The sequence below is a fragment of the Stenella coeruleoalba genome (assembly GCF_951394435.1).
Source record: "Stenella coeruleoalba genome assembly, chromosome: 17".
In the NCBI taxonomy this organism is placed as follows: Eukaryota; Metazoa; Chordata; class Mammalia; order Artiodactyla; family Delphinidae; genus Stenella; species Stenella coeruleoalba.
Window position 1 is genome coordinate 396455 of NC_137163.1, and position 15176 is coordinate 411630.

The 15176-nt window shown below is 65.7% G+C and overlaps 1 protein-coding gene across 1 annotated transcript; it reads left to right on the forward strand.

Annotated features, from left to right (window-relative positions):
* The first annotated feature begins 1126 nt into the window (after positions 1–1126).
* TONSL (tonsoku like, DNA repair protein) lies at positions 1127–14613 on the forward strand. Its single transcript, XM_079901421.1, has 26 exons — positions 1127–1213; positions 1314–1409; positions 1574–1716; positions 2157–2340; positions 2717–2846; positions 3079–3250; positions 3339–3453; positions 3997–4142; positions 4236–4388; positions 4559–4684; positions 4808–5006; positions 5940–6016; positions 6114–6203; positions 6480–6552; positions 6652–6815; positions 6905–7028; positions 7147–7874; positions 7990–8066; positions 8477–8630; positions 8712–8790; positions 10312–10613; positions 10770–10941; positions 11665–11840; positions 12087–12160; positions 12568–12701; positions 13931–14613. The coding sequence occupies exons 1-26, from the start codon at positions 1189–1191 to the stop codon at positions 14122–14124; spliced, it is 4107 nt and encodes a 1368-aa protein (XP_079757547.1). The 5' UTR covers positions 1127–1188; the 3' UTR covers positions 14125–14613.
* The last annotated feature ends 563 nt before the right edge of the window (positions 14614–15176 follow it).

The following is a 15176-nucleotide window of genomic DNA, read 5'->3' on the forward strand; positions in this document are numbered from 1 at the left end:
CCCCCATGCCCACCCTGCCTCTCACTGTGCCCCTTGCACCTCACCAGCCTGCCTGCCAAGCAGCACCTTGGTTTCAAGCCTCCGGTCCTGTCTCCTGGGACCCCACGGTGGAGGGAGGGGGAGGGAGCACCACACCCTTCAAAGAGGAGGCCGTCCTGCTGCTCTTCAAGCTCACCCTCACGCCTGCAGCCTCCCCTGGACCTGGGGACCAGCCACCTTCCACATGGCTCCCTCCCGGGTACCCCACTGGGTCTGTTTCCATTTCCACAGGAAATAAAAGTGCCCATCTCCCACTCCTTCCGGGCCTCCTCTGGGGACTTTGGGGCGCGAGCCCTGGCACCTAGGGCCCAGGGCCGCGCGGCAGGGTGGGGACTGCGAGCCCCGAGGCCCGGCAGGTTTTCGAGGCAGGGGTGGGGGGAAAGGACGGATATTTAGAGGTCCCCAGGCTCCCCACACCCCCGATCTAATGCAGTTGAGAGGTTGGTCACAGCGCTCCGAGCCCGGATCCTGCTCCCTTTACCTCTCAGCACAAGACGGTTTTGCAGTTTTAACGAGCGCACGCTGAGTTTTCCAGGAATACAAAACTGGCGTACACACTGAGGAAGCAGGACCGCGCTCGATTCTTTTTGAAACACACAGCCCCCCTCCCGCCGGTAGCACTGGGGGTCGGAGTCCCCACGTGTGACGACTGTGGAGCGTTCAAGGCTGATCCGCAGGCTCTGCGGGGCGCCTCCTCTGATCGTGCCCCAAATCTGAGTGCTCAAGTGCCCGTGGTCTCCGAGGACTTCCTCTCCTCCCACGCGAGGGCAGGCCGTTCCTCAGGTCAGGTAGCGTGGGTGGGTAGGTTTGCTTGTGTGCGGGATGCGGCAGCACGCGGCGGGAGCCCAGGAGACCCCATCCCAAGGGCGGATGCGGGATACGGGATGCGGGGCGGGGCGGGGCGGGGCAGGGCGGGGCGGGGGGGCGCTCAGCTCTAGAGGAAGACCCAGGAGTCCACGGAGACGCCCGCCGCTCTTCCCGCCCCTGCGCCAGCCCTACTACAACTACCAGGATGCATCGGGCGGTTGAACTACACTTCCCGGGACACTCCGCGTCAGGAGTGGGCCTGCGCGCTGGGCCTGGGGGTGGGGCTAATGTGGCGGCGCTAGAGCGCGGGAAGTCCGGAACCCTCGGCACGGCGGCTGGAGTATGAGCTTGGACCGCGAGCTTCGCCGTGAGTCCAGGGACTAGCGCCGGAACGCGGGGGCCGGGGGCGGGCCTGGCCCTCCCGGGCGGAGAAGCTTAGCACCCAGGCCTCGTTCTTCTTTCTGCAGAGTTAAGCAAGGCCAAGGCTAAGGCCCAGAGGAGCGGGCAGCTGCGGGAGGAGGCAGCCGTCTGCCACCAGCTGGGGGAGCTCCTGGCTAGCCATGGTGCGTGGGGTGGAGTCCGGGCCTGGGAGCGAGGATCCGGGAGGACGGGGTGTGTGGGGGGGGGGCGGGGGGGCCTTCCTGAGTGCCGCCGGCCGCTGCCCCACTGGCCCTCGCGGCCCCTGGCCCTCTGCCCGGCCAGACTGAAGCCTGTCCCGCCCGCGCAGGGTGCTACGCGGAGGCCCTGCGAGAGCACCAGCAGGAGCTGCAGCTCTTGGAGTCGGCCGACGACCCCCTGGGCTGCGCCGTGGCCCACCGCAAGATCGGAGAGCGGCTGGCGGAGATGGAGGACTACTCGGCTGCCCTGCAGGTGGGCGGAGGCCGCGACGTGGACCCCCACGCTGGCCACACCCAGCTCTCCTGGGCTCTCATATCCTGGGGGTCCGTTTCTGAGAAGGGAGGCCCAGTCTCTGCTGTCCAGGCCTCTGGCTGGAGGGGAGAGGGGGACACGCTGCGCTGGGCTCAGGTAGCCTAGTCCTCGGGTGGGTGTGCCACAGGCCCTCTGTCCACACAGAGCTGACCTGGCCCTGGCTTCTGGGGCTGCCACAGCCCAGCTAACTTCCGGTCAGTGTCTCCCCCAGTGACTTTGGCTGGTCTGAGTGTGGTGCTACGGTCCCCGCAGTCAGCCCTTAGCATAGAGAAAACGGGGTGTTGCAGCCTAGTTTTGGCCTGCTCTGTGGGGGCTTGGGGGACACGTGGGGTTTGCTTGACGTGGGGTTGGCTCACAGCGACCATTCTTCTGTGCTGCAGCACCAGCACCGCTACCTGGAGCTCGCATGTTCCCTGTGCAACCATGTTGAGCAGCAGAGGGCCTGGGCCACCATTGGCCGCACCCACTTGGACATCTTTGACCACCACCAGTCACAGGATGCCTTGCTACAGGCACAGGATGCCTTCGAGAAAAGCCTGGCTATCGTAGATGAGAAGCTGCAGGGTAATTGCCCTTGGAGACTGGCCCTCCCCACCTTCTGCCTCCTGAGCTCTGCAGGGAGAAGAGGCTACAGCCCCGTTGCCCGCCCTGCCCGTGTGGTGGGTCCCCCTGTCTGGACCCTCCTTTTGTGAGATTGAGATTGGTTCTCAGAAGCAGCAGCCCTCCCCCCCCCCCCGCCCCCTGCCCCGCAGAGCCTGTGCTCCTCACGACCTCGGGTCCGGCTGCCTTTGCTCTTTTTCACTCTGCTCTACCTGCAGCAGAACCCCTGGCACCTACAGTGAGAGGCTGGAGGAGGGGTCCAGGAGAGGTTGGCCAGGGCCCAGAGCTGGAGACCCCAAGTGGGGGTAAGGCACTGAGTGTCTGGAGGGGCGTCTTCCAGGCTCACTGACCAAGAGAGAGCTGAGTGAGATGAGGACCCGACTTTACCTCAACGTGGGCCTCACCTGTGACAGCCTGCAGCAGGCGGCGCTATGCCACGCCTACTTCACGAAGAGCATCTTCCTTGCCGAGTAAGGCCCCCGCTCGGCCCCAGGAGGGAGTGGCTGGGGCCTGGGCTGCTCCCAGGGTCCTCCCGAGAGGGCAGCCGGGCTGACCTCACCCCTCTGCCCAGTCAGTTTCCTGTTAGCAGAGGGGCAGCCTTGGCTTTGTGGGGGCCGGAACCCTAAGTGGCATCGGTGGGTGCTTGCTGCGCTGTCCCTAAGCGACAGTGCCCCGGGCACTGAGATCCTGTCCCACCCCCAGGCAGAACCACCTGTACGAAGACCTGTTTCGCGCCCGCTACAACCTCGGCGCCATCCACTGGCGGCGGGGGCAGCACTCTCAGGCCATGCGCTGCCTGGAGGGGGCGCGGAAGTGCGCACGCACCCTGAAGCAGGGCTCCATGGAGAGCGAATGCTGCCTGCTCCTCTCGGAGGTGCTGGTTCTTGGTGGCTCCGGGCTCTGCTCCCGGGTGGGCTTGGGCCTGCAGGAGCCTGCGGGCCTCACCTTCCCTTGCCCTCCAGGTCCTCCAAGACCTAGGGGATTTTTTGGCCGCCAAGAGAGCCTTGAAGAAGGCCTATCGGCTTGGTTCCCAGAAGCCTTTGCAGAAGGCAGTGGTCTGCCGGACTCTCAAGTATGGTGAGCCTAGGAGGGGATCGGGGGGGTGCTGAACCCCCTGAGAAGGAGTAGGGAGGGCTCCCGTCCTTCAGCAGAGGAGGCCTGGGCGTGTGTCCTTCGGGAGGTGGCAGCGCCAGTAGGGCACCCGTCTCCCCCCGCTTCTTGTTGGGAGGGGCCTCATTTTTCTCTGAGCTACGTTCAGCACAGAGTGTCAGAGGGGCACCCAGGGTGGTCAGGAGACTAGTGTCTATGCACAAGCCAGCTTCGTTGGCAAACTAGAGAAAAGCCGCCCCGCCTAATGGGGTGGGAGCGTGGACGGTGCGTGTGGCCTAGCAGGACTGGTAAGTGGCGGTCAGCAGGCCCCCACCCCATGCTGCGGACCAGCCCCTGCCCTGACTTGTCGTTAGTTGGTTCTTCTATTCTTGCTGCGACCCCACGAGGTAGTTCCTCCTACCACCCCCCTTACCGGTGGGTGAGCGGAGGCTCGGGCAGGTGGCTGGCTGCCTAAGGGCACAGGGCCAGGCCCCAGGCTGTGCCGCCCCCGCACCAGGCTCTTTCTGGCAGTGCTCGCGGTGGTCCGCCTGCAGCAGCAGCTGGAGGAGTCTGAGGAGAGTGACCCGCGGGGCGCCATGGGCATCTGTGAGCAGCTGGGTGACCTGTTCTCCAAGGCGGGCGACTTCCCCAAGGCTGCCGCGGCCTACCAGAAGCAGGTGCGTGCCCGGGCTGGGGCGGGGACGAGGGCACCGGGGCTGTGGGCTGCGGGGTGTGGCGCAGCCCTGGCCTCACTGTTGCCGCCTTCCCAGCTGCAGTTTGCGGAGCTGCTAAACAGGCCGGGGCCTGAGCTGGCCGTCATCCACGTGTCCCTGGCTGCCACCCTGGGGGACATGAAGGACCACCGCCAGGCCGTGCGCCACTATGAAGAGGAGCTGAGGCTGCGGGACGGCAGCGCCCTGGAGGTGAGGGGTCACGGCGCCCTGCCCTGCCCGGGGCTCTGTCCCAGGATTGCTGCCCTTGGGGATGGGCACGGGAGGGCTGTCGTCCTCCTGTCTCGTGTGGGCAGCCATGGGGAGCCGGGGCCAGCTGGGTGCGGGGGCGGCCGCCACCGAGTTCACGCCTCCTCCTCTAGGAGGCCAAGACCTGGTTGAACATCGCGCTGTCCCGCGAGGACGCCGGGGATGCTTACGAGGTGCTGGCGCCGTGCTTCCAGAAGGCTCTCAGCTGTGCGCAGCAAGCCCAGCAGCCGCGGCTGCAGGTGTGGGAGCCCGCCCACCCGTGCTGGGATCCCCACGTACAGCTTCCCCGCGGCCCGCCCGTCCCCCTGTCCCCCGCCCCCATCTCTGCTCTGGCCCTGAGCTGGGTGTCCCCCGCTCCTCAGAGGCAGGTCTTACGGCACCTCCACGCGGTGCAGCTGAGGCTGCAGCCTCAGGAGGCCCCTGGCACTGAAGCCAGGCTGCAGGAGCTGAGAGCGGCTGAAGACGAGGAGGATGAGGGGGACGAGGACGACGAGGACGACGAGGGGGACGAGGGGGATGCCGCCGCCCTGGAGGCCATCGAGGTGGAGCTCTCAGAGAGCGGTGAGGCTCGGATGCCATGCTGGCAGCCCCGGTGTTCCCTCCCTGACGCCGGGGCCGGGCCGGTGGGTCCTGCTCACAGCCTCAGGATGGGAGGGAACAGCCCAGCGCCGGGTGGGTAACTGGCGCAGGTGAGGCAGGTGGAGGAGGGTGGAGGTGGGGGGGTTGCAGGGAGCCGGGCACAGCCGGGGGACGTTCTTGGAGGGGCCGGTGCCGGGAAGCTGGCGGGCGTCTGCAGGGGAGGTGGCTCGGGGCAGACCTGGGGAAACGCACCACAGGCGGTCCCGAGACCCTCGAGGGCCTGCGCGGTTCCCCTGAGGCCAGCGTGCTCAGCTCCGAGGGGCGGCTGTGAGGGTGGGCTGTGGCGGAAGCCGGCTCAGGCAGCGGGCCAGTGGGTGGGCTTCAGCAGTCAGCTGGCTCCCGGCTGCACGGTCCCTGAGGCCAGAAGGAGTGGCTTCAGTTTTGAACTTGAGGGGCCTCCAAAACCCCCGGGAAGTTTCAGCCTTGCCTTAGCGGGGTGCTGAGCTCGTATGCAGGTGTGGGGGAGGGTCCGCAGGAGGGGCGGGGAGAGAGGACCCGAAAAGGAGAACTTCAGGCGACTTTCCGACTTTCCGATAGGCATAGGCAGTTACCCCCGGAGGAGAAGGGAAGGAGGCGCAGGAGGGAGCCGGGGCGGGGGGGTGGTGGTGGTGTCGGGCTGAGAGCAGGCGGGAGAAGGCAGAGGCACCGGGAGTCGTGCAGGTGGAGGGCGCCTGGGCCCCGGGGGCGAGCTGTCTTCACCCTGGGCCTGACGTGGCCCGACAAGGATGCTTCCCAGGAAGGAGACAGCGGAGGTCTGGGGTGGGGGAGGCTGCCCCACAGAGCAGGCTCCTGGGCGCAGCGGAGCCGGGGCAGGGGCTAGGCTCACCTGGGCTGGTGGGCCTGGCTCTGTTCCAGAGGATGAAGTTGACGGGTCCCAGCGGTTGGAGGAGGAGGAGCTTCAGGGCTGCCTGGGCCGGCGGAGGGTGAGCAAGGTGAGCACAGCGGCTGAGCGCGTGTCGCCCTCCCGTGCCCACCAGTGCCGCCCCATCCCCTCACGCCTACGCCCCCACGGGGCGACTGTGCCCACAGTGGAACCGGCGCAACGACGTCGGGGAGACCCTGCTGCACCGAGCCTGCATCGAGGGCCAGCTGGGCCGTGTCCAGGACCTCGTGAGGCAGGTGGGCCCGCTGCCCCACCCCAGTCACCCTGCGGCCATAGCAGGGGCTCTCGCTGGGGTACTGTCTCCCCAGGGGCCAGGGCAGGGTACAGGGGCCGGAGCCGGCACTGGGGACTCTGTACTTGTTGTGGCCAGTGTCTCCCTCACTCTGGTGTGACCTGGGCCAGGGCCAGGCTCGGGGGTGGGCCCCGGGGGCCCTCGTCAGGCTCCAGAGCCCCAGGGCAAGGCCAGGCTGGGGGCTACTCGGGGCCAGGCTCCTTCCCATTCTTTGTCACAGGGCCACCCCCTGAACCCTCGGGACTACTGTGGTTGGACACCCTTGCACGAGGCCTGCAACTACGGGCATCTGGGTGAGTGTGGGGCTGCGGGGTGCTAGCATACGATAGGGAGAGGGAAAGGGTCCCTTCCAAGGAAGGGCCTGGGAGCTGGCTCATACCCCCCGTCCACAGACATCGTCCGTTTCCTGCTGGACCACGGGGCCGCGGTGGATGACCCGGGTGGCCAAGGCTGTGAGGGTATCACTCCCCTGCACGATGCTCTCAACTGTGGCCACTTTGAGGTGGCCCAGCTGCTCATCGAGCGAGGAGCATCGGTCACTCTTCGAACCAGGAAGGTGAGCACAGACTCAGGCCAGGCAGGCGTGGGCCGCACGTGGTTGGCGGTACTGCCACTGCCAGCCCTGCTTAGCTGGGTACCCCACAGGGCCGCAGCCCGCTGGAGACGCTGCAGCAGTGGGTGAAGCTGTACTGCAAGGATCTGGATGGCGAGACGCGAGAGAAGGCTGCTGCCATGGAGACGCTGCTCCAGGCGGCCTCTTCGGGCCAAGGCAAGCGGGGACCTCCTCTGCTCCTAAGGACCTCGCTCCGTAGCCTGAGGGTCCCCGGGCCCTGGGTGGCGGGGATGGTGCCAGGCACTGCCTCACAATAGGTTCAATCTCTCTGCAGCTCCCCACAGCTCCCTGGCTCCCCCGACCGTCCCAAGTAACCATGTTTTTGACCCTGAGACTTCTCCTCCCTCAAGTCCCAGCCCAGGACCCCCAGAAGCCTGTGAGGCCAGGGCCAGGGTCTCCCAGGGGCTGGCGGTGCCAGCCGCGGCCAGGCCTCGGAGGAGCAGGCATAAGCTGGCCAGCGGTGGCAGCTCGGATGGGGAGGAAAACCCAGGTCCGCCCCGGCCACCCCAGAAGAGGCCCCGGATGCCCAGCCCCGCCAGTGACGGAGAGGCAGCCACTGCGAGTGCCGGCTGGGCAGCCTACCGGGCGGCCATCCGCAGTGTGGGCAGTGCCCAGAGATACCACCTGCGCCCCAGCCCCCCTCGAGGCCCCGGCGAGGCCCCCAGCCCCCGGGCAGCACTCCTCCCTGAGGAGGAGTGCTTGGCCGGGGACTGGCTAGAAGAGGACTTGCCGCTGGCCCATGGTCATGGGGGCAGCTACCCGCCCCGCCCCCATAGCAGTGCGGATGGCAGCAGACACAGTGCCTCGGGGTCAGGCAGCGAGGCGAGCGCCATCAGGCCTCGGGCCCGGGCCCGGAAGAGCCGGCTGTCCCGTCTCAAGAGTTGGAGCGCACGGGTCAGAGCAGATGGAGCCTGCAGCTCAGCCGCAGAGCCCCCGCGGAGCCCTGATGTCCCCAGGGCCTTGGAGCCCATTGGGGGAAGCCCTGCAGCAGGCCAGCCCTTGGTGGGTGTGCAGGCCTGGAGCAGAGCTGCCTCCCAGGCTGGGGCGGTTGGGGGTGGTGGGCAGGGGGCTCCGTCTTCCCTGACTCAGGCTGTCTTTCCCCGCCCACACCTGCTAGGGTCAGGCCCTGCTCCCTCCCATCCGAGTTCGAGTTCGTGTTCAGCATAATCTTTTCCTCATCCCCGTTCCACAGAGGTAAGGTGTCACCTGTTTTCTCCCAACCCCTGGCCCCCTGTGCGCCACTGCGGGTTCTGGGCCAGGGAATGGTGCCCAGGGGCAGCAGAGGGCCTTCATGGCTGCAGATGGCGTGGAATGTGCGATGCGAATCCATCTGGTTTTATACCCCACCTTGGGGGGGCTGGCAGCTGGGGGAGGTGATGGCAGACACAGGCTCGGGGAGGCCCTGCGTCCCTAGAAACAGCCCGGAGGTGCTGCATGTGTGCACGGGGCACTGGCATGTCACACATAGGGGCAGGGGGAGAGGAAGGAGCCAGACGAGGGAGCTGTGGATGCCAAGCTGGGATGGCAGGACCCCGGGGGCCGCTCCTCAACGTGTGCGGGAACCTGGCCAGGTCCAGGACTCAGCTCGACCTCTGTCCCCACAGCAGGGAGACCCACTCCGTGGCCTGGCTGGCTGAGCAGGCCGCCCAGCGTTACTACCAGGCCTCTGGGCTGCTGCCTCGGCTCTCCCTACAAAAAGAGGGGGCCCTGCTGGCCCCACAGGACCCCATCTCCGACGTGCTGCAGAGCAATGAGGAGGTGAGTGGCAGGCCAGGCCCTGAGTTCGGGGTGTTCGCCAATACTGGGTGCCGGGGGCTGCACACCGCTGGTGCCTTCCAGGTGTTGGCTGAGGTGACTTCGTGGGACCTTCCCCCGCTGACGGACCGCTACCGCCGGGCCTGCCAGAGCCTGGAGCAAGGTAAGGGCCCAGGGGGCCCTGCGGCGGTGGCCTGGGCAGAGGGCTGGGTGTGTGGGCTCCTCCTGCCCGTGCCACTCCCAGGTCTGCGGGCCTCAACTCCCAGGACCCCAGGTGCCCACCAGGGTTCCTTCCCAGCCCACCTGTTCTTGGCTTTTCCTTCCCTACCTAGCAGCCCTGTGTGTAGGTAGTGGGGTGGGGTGAGCAGCCCTGTGCGTAGGTAGTGGGGTGGGGTGAGCAGCCCTGTGCGTAGGTAGTGGGCTGGGGTGAGCAGCCCTGTGCGTAGGTAGTGGGGTGGGGTGAGCAGCCCTGTGCGTAGGTAGTGGGGTGGGGTGGGCAGCCCTGTGCGTAGGTAGTGGGCTGGGGTGGGCAGCCCTGTGCGTAGGTAGTGGGCTGGGGTGAGCAGCCCTGTGCGTAGGTAGTGGGCTGGGGTGGGCAGCCCTGTGCGTAGGTAGTGGGGTGGGGTGGGCAGCCCTGTGCGTAGGTAGTGGGGTGGGGTGGGCAGCCCTGTGCGTAGGTAGTGGGCTGGGGTGGGCAGCCCTGTGCGTAGGTAGTGGGGTGGGGTGAGCAGCCCTGTGCGTAGGTAGTGGGCTGGGGTGAGCAGCCCTGTGCGTAGGTAGTGGGCTGGGGTGAGCAGCCCTGTGCGTAGGTAGTGGGGTGGGGTGAGCAGCCCTGTGCGTAGGTAGTGGGGTGGGGTGAGCAGCCCTGTGCGTAGGTAGTGGGCTGGGGTGAGCAGCCCTGTGCGTAGGTAGTGGGGTGGGGTGAGCAGCCCTGTGCGTAGGTAGTGGGCTGGGGTGAGCAGCCCTGTGCGTAGGTAGTGGGCTGGGGTGAGCAGCCCTGTGCGTAGGTAGTGGGCTGGGGTGGGCAGCCCTGTGCGTAGGTAGTGGGCTGGGGTGGGCAGCCCTGTGCGTAGGTAGTGGGCTGGGGTGGGCAGCCCTGTGCGTAGGTAGTGGGCTGGGGTGGGCAGCCCTGTGCGTAGGTAGTGGGCTGGGGTGGGCAGCCCTGTGCGTAGGTAGTGGGCTGGGGTGGGCAGCCCTGTGCGTAGGTAGTGGGCTGGGGTGGGCAGCCCTGTGCGTAGGTAGTGGGCTGGGGTGGGCAGCCCTGTGCGTAGGTAGTGGGCTGGGGTGAGCAGCCCTGTGCGTAGGTAGTGGGCTGGGGTGAGCAGCCCTGTGCGTAGGTAGTGGGCTGGGGTGAGCAGCCCTGTGCGTAGGTAGTGGGCTGGGGTGAGCAGCCCTGTGCGTAGGTAGTGGGCTGGGGTGGGCAGCCCTGTGCGTAGGTAGTGGGCTGGGGTGGGCAGCCCTGTGCGTAGGTAGTGGGCTGGGGTGGGGGAGACTGGCCCCGTCTGGAGGTGGGTGAGCGCCACCCACCGGCTGTGCGGCGTGGCTCCTGGGCCATGGGGTCCACAGGCCTCTGGTGGCAGCCCCAGGGCTCGTGAGTGAGGAGGGGCTGCCTGGTTTGCCTCTCGTGATGCACAGGGCAGGACAGGCAGGCTCTGGCCCTGGTGACGCCACGTCCCCCCTCCAGGGGCGCACCAGCACGTGCTGCAGGCGATGGAGCAGCAGGGCTCAGGCCCCGCGTTCAGTGCCTGCTCCCTGGCGCTGCGCCAGGCCCAGCTCACCCCGCTGCTGCGGGCCCTGAAGCTGCACTCGGCACTCCGGGAGCTCCGCCTCGCCGGGAACCGGCTGGGGGATGGATGTGTCGCCGAGCTGCTGGCTGCCCTGGACACCGTGCCCGGCCTGACCCTCCTCGACCTCTCCTCCAATCACCTGGGCGCTGAAGGGCTGCGCCAGCTTGCTGTGGGTCTCCAGGGGCAGCCCGCCTTGCAGGTAGAGGCGTGGGGAACGGCGGACCGGTACCAGGGCAGCATCTGAACGTCCACCTCTAGCCCATCCCTGGGGGGGAAGGTGCGGTTGAGAGTGCTGGCCAATACCCAGCTCCGGGTGGCCCAGACCAGATCCTCTGGGGAACCCATGTCTCCACAGAACTTGGAAGAACTGGACTTAAGCATGAACCCCCTCGGGGATGGCTGTGGCCAGGCCCTGGCCTCCATCCTACGGGCCTGCCCCTTGCTCAGCACCCTGCACCTCCAGGCCTGTGGCTTTGGCCGCAGCTTCTTCCTGAACCACCAGGCTGCCCTGCGCAGCGCCTTCCAAGGTGAGCTGCCAGGCACGTCCACTCCCTGGCCCCAAGGGCTCAGAGAGCCTCCAGCACAAGGACTGCTAGGGCACGAGCCCAGCTTTCGGGAGCACGTAGGTAGACGTGCAGGTGCTGGACCTGTCTGGGCTCAGAGGGACGTTGGGTGCTCGCCTGGCCTGGGCGGCCCCCTCAGGACACAGCCCCAGTCCCAGCTACGCTGCAGGCCAGAGCCCAGCCCCACAGCTCTCACCAGGTCTGAGCATCCCGTTTGCCAGAGACGATTCCACCACAAGCCCACTGGGGCTGCAGAGACCCGCCATCCCAGCCCTGAGAAGCTGGAAACTGGGGTCCTCTAGGGGGCTTTCCACAGAGCTATGAGCACAGCGGCAGGGGAGGAGGGGTCTAGGACTGGGGTGGCAGACGGAGTACTCCCCGACCCACCCCACCACATGTGGATGTCCCAGCCTAGGGCCTGTCTCAGGTCACCTGGGGCCATCCTGTTGTGAGTAGGGGCAGGTAGAGGACCCCGAAATGGTGGGAAGAAGCTGGGCTCAGGAGTCCAGTTCTGCCCCCTCCCCACTGGGAGACACTGGGCCAGAGCCACCCCAGTTTCCCTGCACACCAAACCTCAGGGACGAGGACGGCTTCCCGAGGGTCACGAGGGTTCCGGGCCCAGGACTGTGCGGCAGGGCTGGGGGCGGCGGCACACGGGGCTGACAGAGGTTCTGGCCCTTGGTATAGGCGCCAAGTGCCTGAAGACACTGTCCCTGTCCTACAACGGCCTGGGTGCCTCCGCCCTGGCCCAGGCCCTGCAGAGCCTGCCAGCCCGCACCCTCCTACGCCTGGAGCTGAGCTCTGTGGCCGCCAGCAAGAGCGACCCAGGCCTCACGGAGCCCGTGGTCAGCTACCTGACCAAGGTATGCGGTCAAGGAGGGACACTAAGCCAGAGGCACCTTGGGCCACCCAGGATTGGCGGGTGGTGCTGGGAAGAGGCTTTGCACGTTTGGACAAAACAGAGGCGGGGAAAGGTTTCTGTAGACCTGCCTGCCTCAGGCTGTGAATTCCTGGCCAGCAGGAAGGACAACTGGGATCCAGGGAGGCAGGGAGGGCAGGTGCCCCACTGCCCCACTCAGGCCGGCTCCCCTTGGGCCTCCGCTGTCTAGGAAGGCTGCGCCCTGGAGCACCTGGGCCTGTCGGCAAACCACCTGGGCGACGAGGCCGTGAGAGATCTGAGCAGGTAATGCCAGCCAGCTCGTGCCACCACCATCCTGCAGGGGTTCTGATCTCAGGGCCCAGGAGCCCGGGGAAGCTGGGGCTCCTTGCCCCAGCATGCCCCGAGGCCTGGCCGCCAGCCACTAGCCTGCCTCCTGGCTGGCCCTCGTGTCTCTCTTCATGCTCCCACGGCTCTCGAGACTCTTTCTCTCTGGTGTGTCCCCTCCTGTCACCTTTTGTCCAGCAGCCCAGGCACGGGCCACGGCTTCTGTGGCCCTCCAGCCTCAGCTGGCTCGCAGGAGTGTGAGACACCCGTGCCAGGCTGGGGGCAAAGCCTGTGGTCCTGGCCTGCAGCTCCCCGAGCCTTGGGGTCACCTGGGGCAGCTTCCCCTCGTGATGGAAGCTGACCCCCAGGCTTCTTCCCTGTCTCAGATGTCTGCCTCTCTGCCCCTCGCTGGTCTCGCTGGACCTGTCTGCCAACCCCAAGATCAGCTGTGCCGGCCTGGAGGAGCTCCTGTCTGCCCTCCAAGGGCGGCCCCAAGGCCTCAGCTTCCTCGGCCTGTCAGGTGAGCTCTGGGTATGGTGGCTACACCTGCCACACTGGAACTGGTGACACAGCTCCCTCCTCGAGGACCTGCCTTAGGCCCAGGTGCCTCCTCTGAAGGGGCCGTCACCGCCACCAGCCAGACCGCAAGGGTGCGCTGGGCCCCTTGGGGTCGCCACAGTGGAGGACGGTGACCAGTGTGACTGGAAGCAGGTGTGAGCCTCGCTCCTCAAACCGTAGGGCGGGAGGACCGTGGGTCTCTGCCTCTGGCCCGGTCAGCCTGACCCTCGAGACCATGGCCGGGGGACCCAGTGCCACAGGGACTTCCTCGTTCCTGTTGTCACCGAGAGAGGGACGTCGGGCTAGGGTGGCAATACCTGCCTCTGAGGGACCCTCCCGCTTCCTGGCCAAGGCTGCCCTGACCCTGCCGTCCAGGCCTGTGGCCTGACTTAGCTGGTTTCTCTGGCCACGCCCTGGTGCAGGACCCTACCAGAGCTGTCTTGAGAAGGACCCCAGGGAGGTGCGTTTGGTGAACTGGCCGCCCAGCGGCCTGGCACATCTTGCTGGGGCCCAGGGCAGGGCAGACCAGGCTTTGCCGTCTAGGAGAACCAGGGCTGGGAGTGGGTCTACACACAGGGGATCCCTGGGTTCTTCCTGCTCCTCACCCACGGGCCCACAGGGCCAGGCTGGCTCCTCCAGGAAGGCCCCCCTGAAGGTGGGCTGGTAGGAGACCTGCGCTCAGCTGAGGGGCTGCTCCCCACACACCTGGCTTCTGGGCACCTGCACCCTCTCACCAAACTCCCTGGGTCGTGAGCCTGCTGGGTATTCTCTGGTGTCTCTGAGGATTGAGCCTTGTAGCTCAGTGTCTTGAGACTCACAGGTAGCCCATTGGGTCAGTTTTATGGAGGGAGAGACCCAGGCATCGTCAGACAATGGCAGAGGCACAGACGTGAATGCGGTGTTTACTTTAGCCAACCTCCCTTGTGCCTGACCACTGGCTGGGAAGGGAGTCCACAGTCCTGGGCACACTAGGCCTGGGAGAGCACACTCCTTCCTAGAGAATTATCGGGCCTCTGCTGGCCTTTGCTCATGCCCCTCGCTGCAGCCCTTGGGGCCTCAGAGGAAGTGTGTTTCCTCCCGAGGGCCACACTGCTAAAGAGGAAAGCCCCACAGGGCCCCCTCTACGAACACCACTGGTTCCCGCGGGCCCCCGGCCATAGCCTGAGGCCTACTCCTGCTTCCCCTCTGCAGGCTGTGCTGTCCAGGGCCCCCTGGGCCTGCGCCTCTGGGACAACTTAACAGTGCAGCTGCAGGAGCTGCAGCTGTGCAGCAGACGTCTCTCTGCTGAGGACCGGGATGCCCTGCACCGGCTGCTGCCCAGCCAGCTGGGCCCCAAAGCATGCACCCTGGATCGGGGACCCAAGCTCTTCTTCAGGCACCTCTGACTGGCTGAGCCGTGCCCCGCCCTCCCCACACGCCCAAGCCTCTAATAAAGGAAGCCGCTGCTGCCGCCTCCCTCCCTGCTGTGGCCTTCGGAGGGGTTCACCTTGCTGTCAGAGCGCTCTGGAATGAGGCCTCCCTGCCCAATGAGCAGTGAGCCACACCAGCAGAGAAAGGGTTTATTCATAGGCAGCCAAGTGAGGGGACGGGAGGACAGATCTCAGATTGGCTTCCCCAAAGTAGGGGCGTGGGATATTTACGGGACAAAGAAGCAGGTTGGGGGAATTCCTGGCAGCCCAGTGATGAGCACTCCAACACTTTCACTGCCGACGGCCCGGGCCTGGTTCCATGTTCGGTGAACTAGATCCTACAAGCTGCGTGGCCAAAAAGAAAAGAAGGCAGGGTGATCTTAAGCGTGGGGAGAGGAGATTGGAGGTAGGAAAAAGGCGACGTAATCTGTGTTCTGCAGAGGCGTGTCTGAATTACCTGCTTCTTCATGGGACCATGTTAAAAAATGGACATGATCTGAGGGTGGGGGTTTGGGCCCTCCGATGTCAAAAGGTCATTCACTGGACACCTGTGCAGGCCCAGTTTTAGGGTTGGTGGTCCCAACCAGTCTTAACTGGCTTGAGCTCAGACTGGACACAGGTGACTCCAAGTTCCTGGAAAACAACTCAGAGCAAACATCTTATTTTGCAGGACGTGCACGTTTTTGTATCGACAATTAAGGTGAGCTTGACCAGTGAAGGCAGGTTACAAGCGGAAGGTTTTTTTTTATTGAAGTACACTTAATTTGCAATGTTGTGTTAGTTTCAGGTGTACAGCAAGGCAATTCAGTTTAGCTCAGTTTTGTAGATATGTATTGTTTTTCAGATTCTTTTCCATTATAGGTTATTAAAAGATACCCGATATAGTTCCCTGTGCTGTACAGTAGGTCCTTGTTGTTTATGGAGGAGTTTTTAAGAAGCTGTAAAGACAAGCTCAAGGATTTGTTACCAATTTCTATTAACCCTGTGGGGCACAGTTTCAAGGGCAGATCCGGCCACTTAGAGGTGCT

Bases quoted from the DNA above. Each gene is read 5' to 3' on its own strand.
- TONSL (XM_079901421.1), top strand. From the start codon at position 1,189: ATGAGCTTGGACCGCGAGCTTCGCC. The intron at 6,553-6,651 runs GTGAGTGTGGGG...CCCCGTCCACAG, and splicing joins CTGCAACTACGGGCATCTGG to ACATCGTCCGTTTCCTGCTG. The intron at 8,791-10,311 runs GTAAGGGCCCAG...TCCCCCCTCCAG, and splicing joins CTGCCAGAGCCTGGAGCAAG to GGGCGCACCAGCACGTGCTG.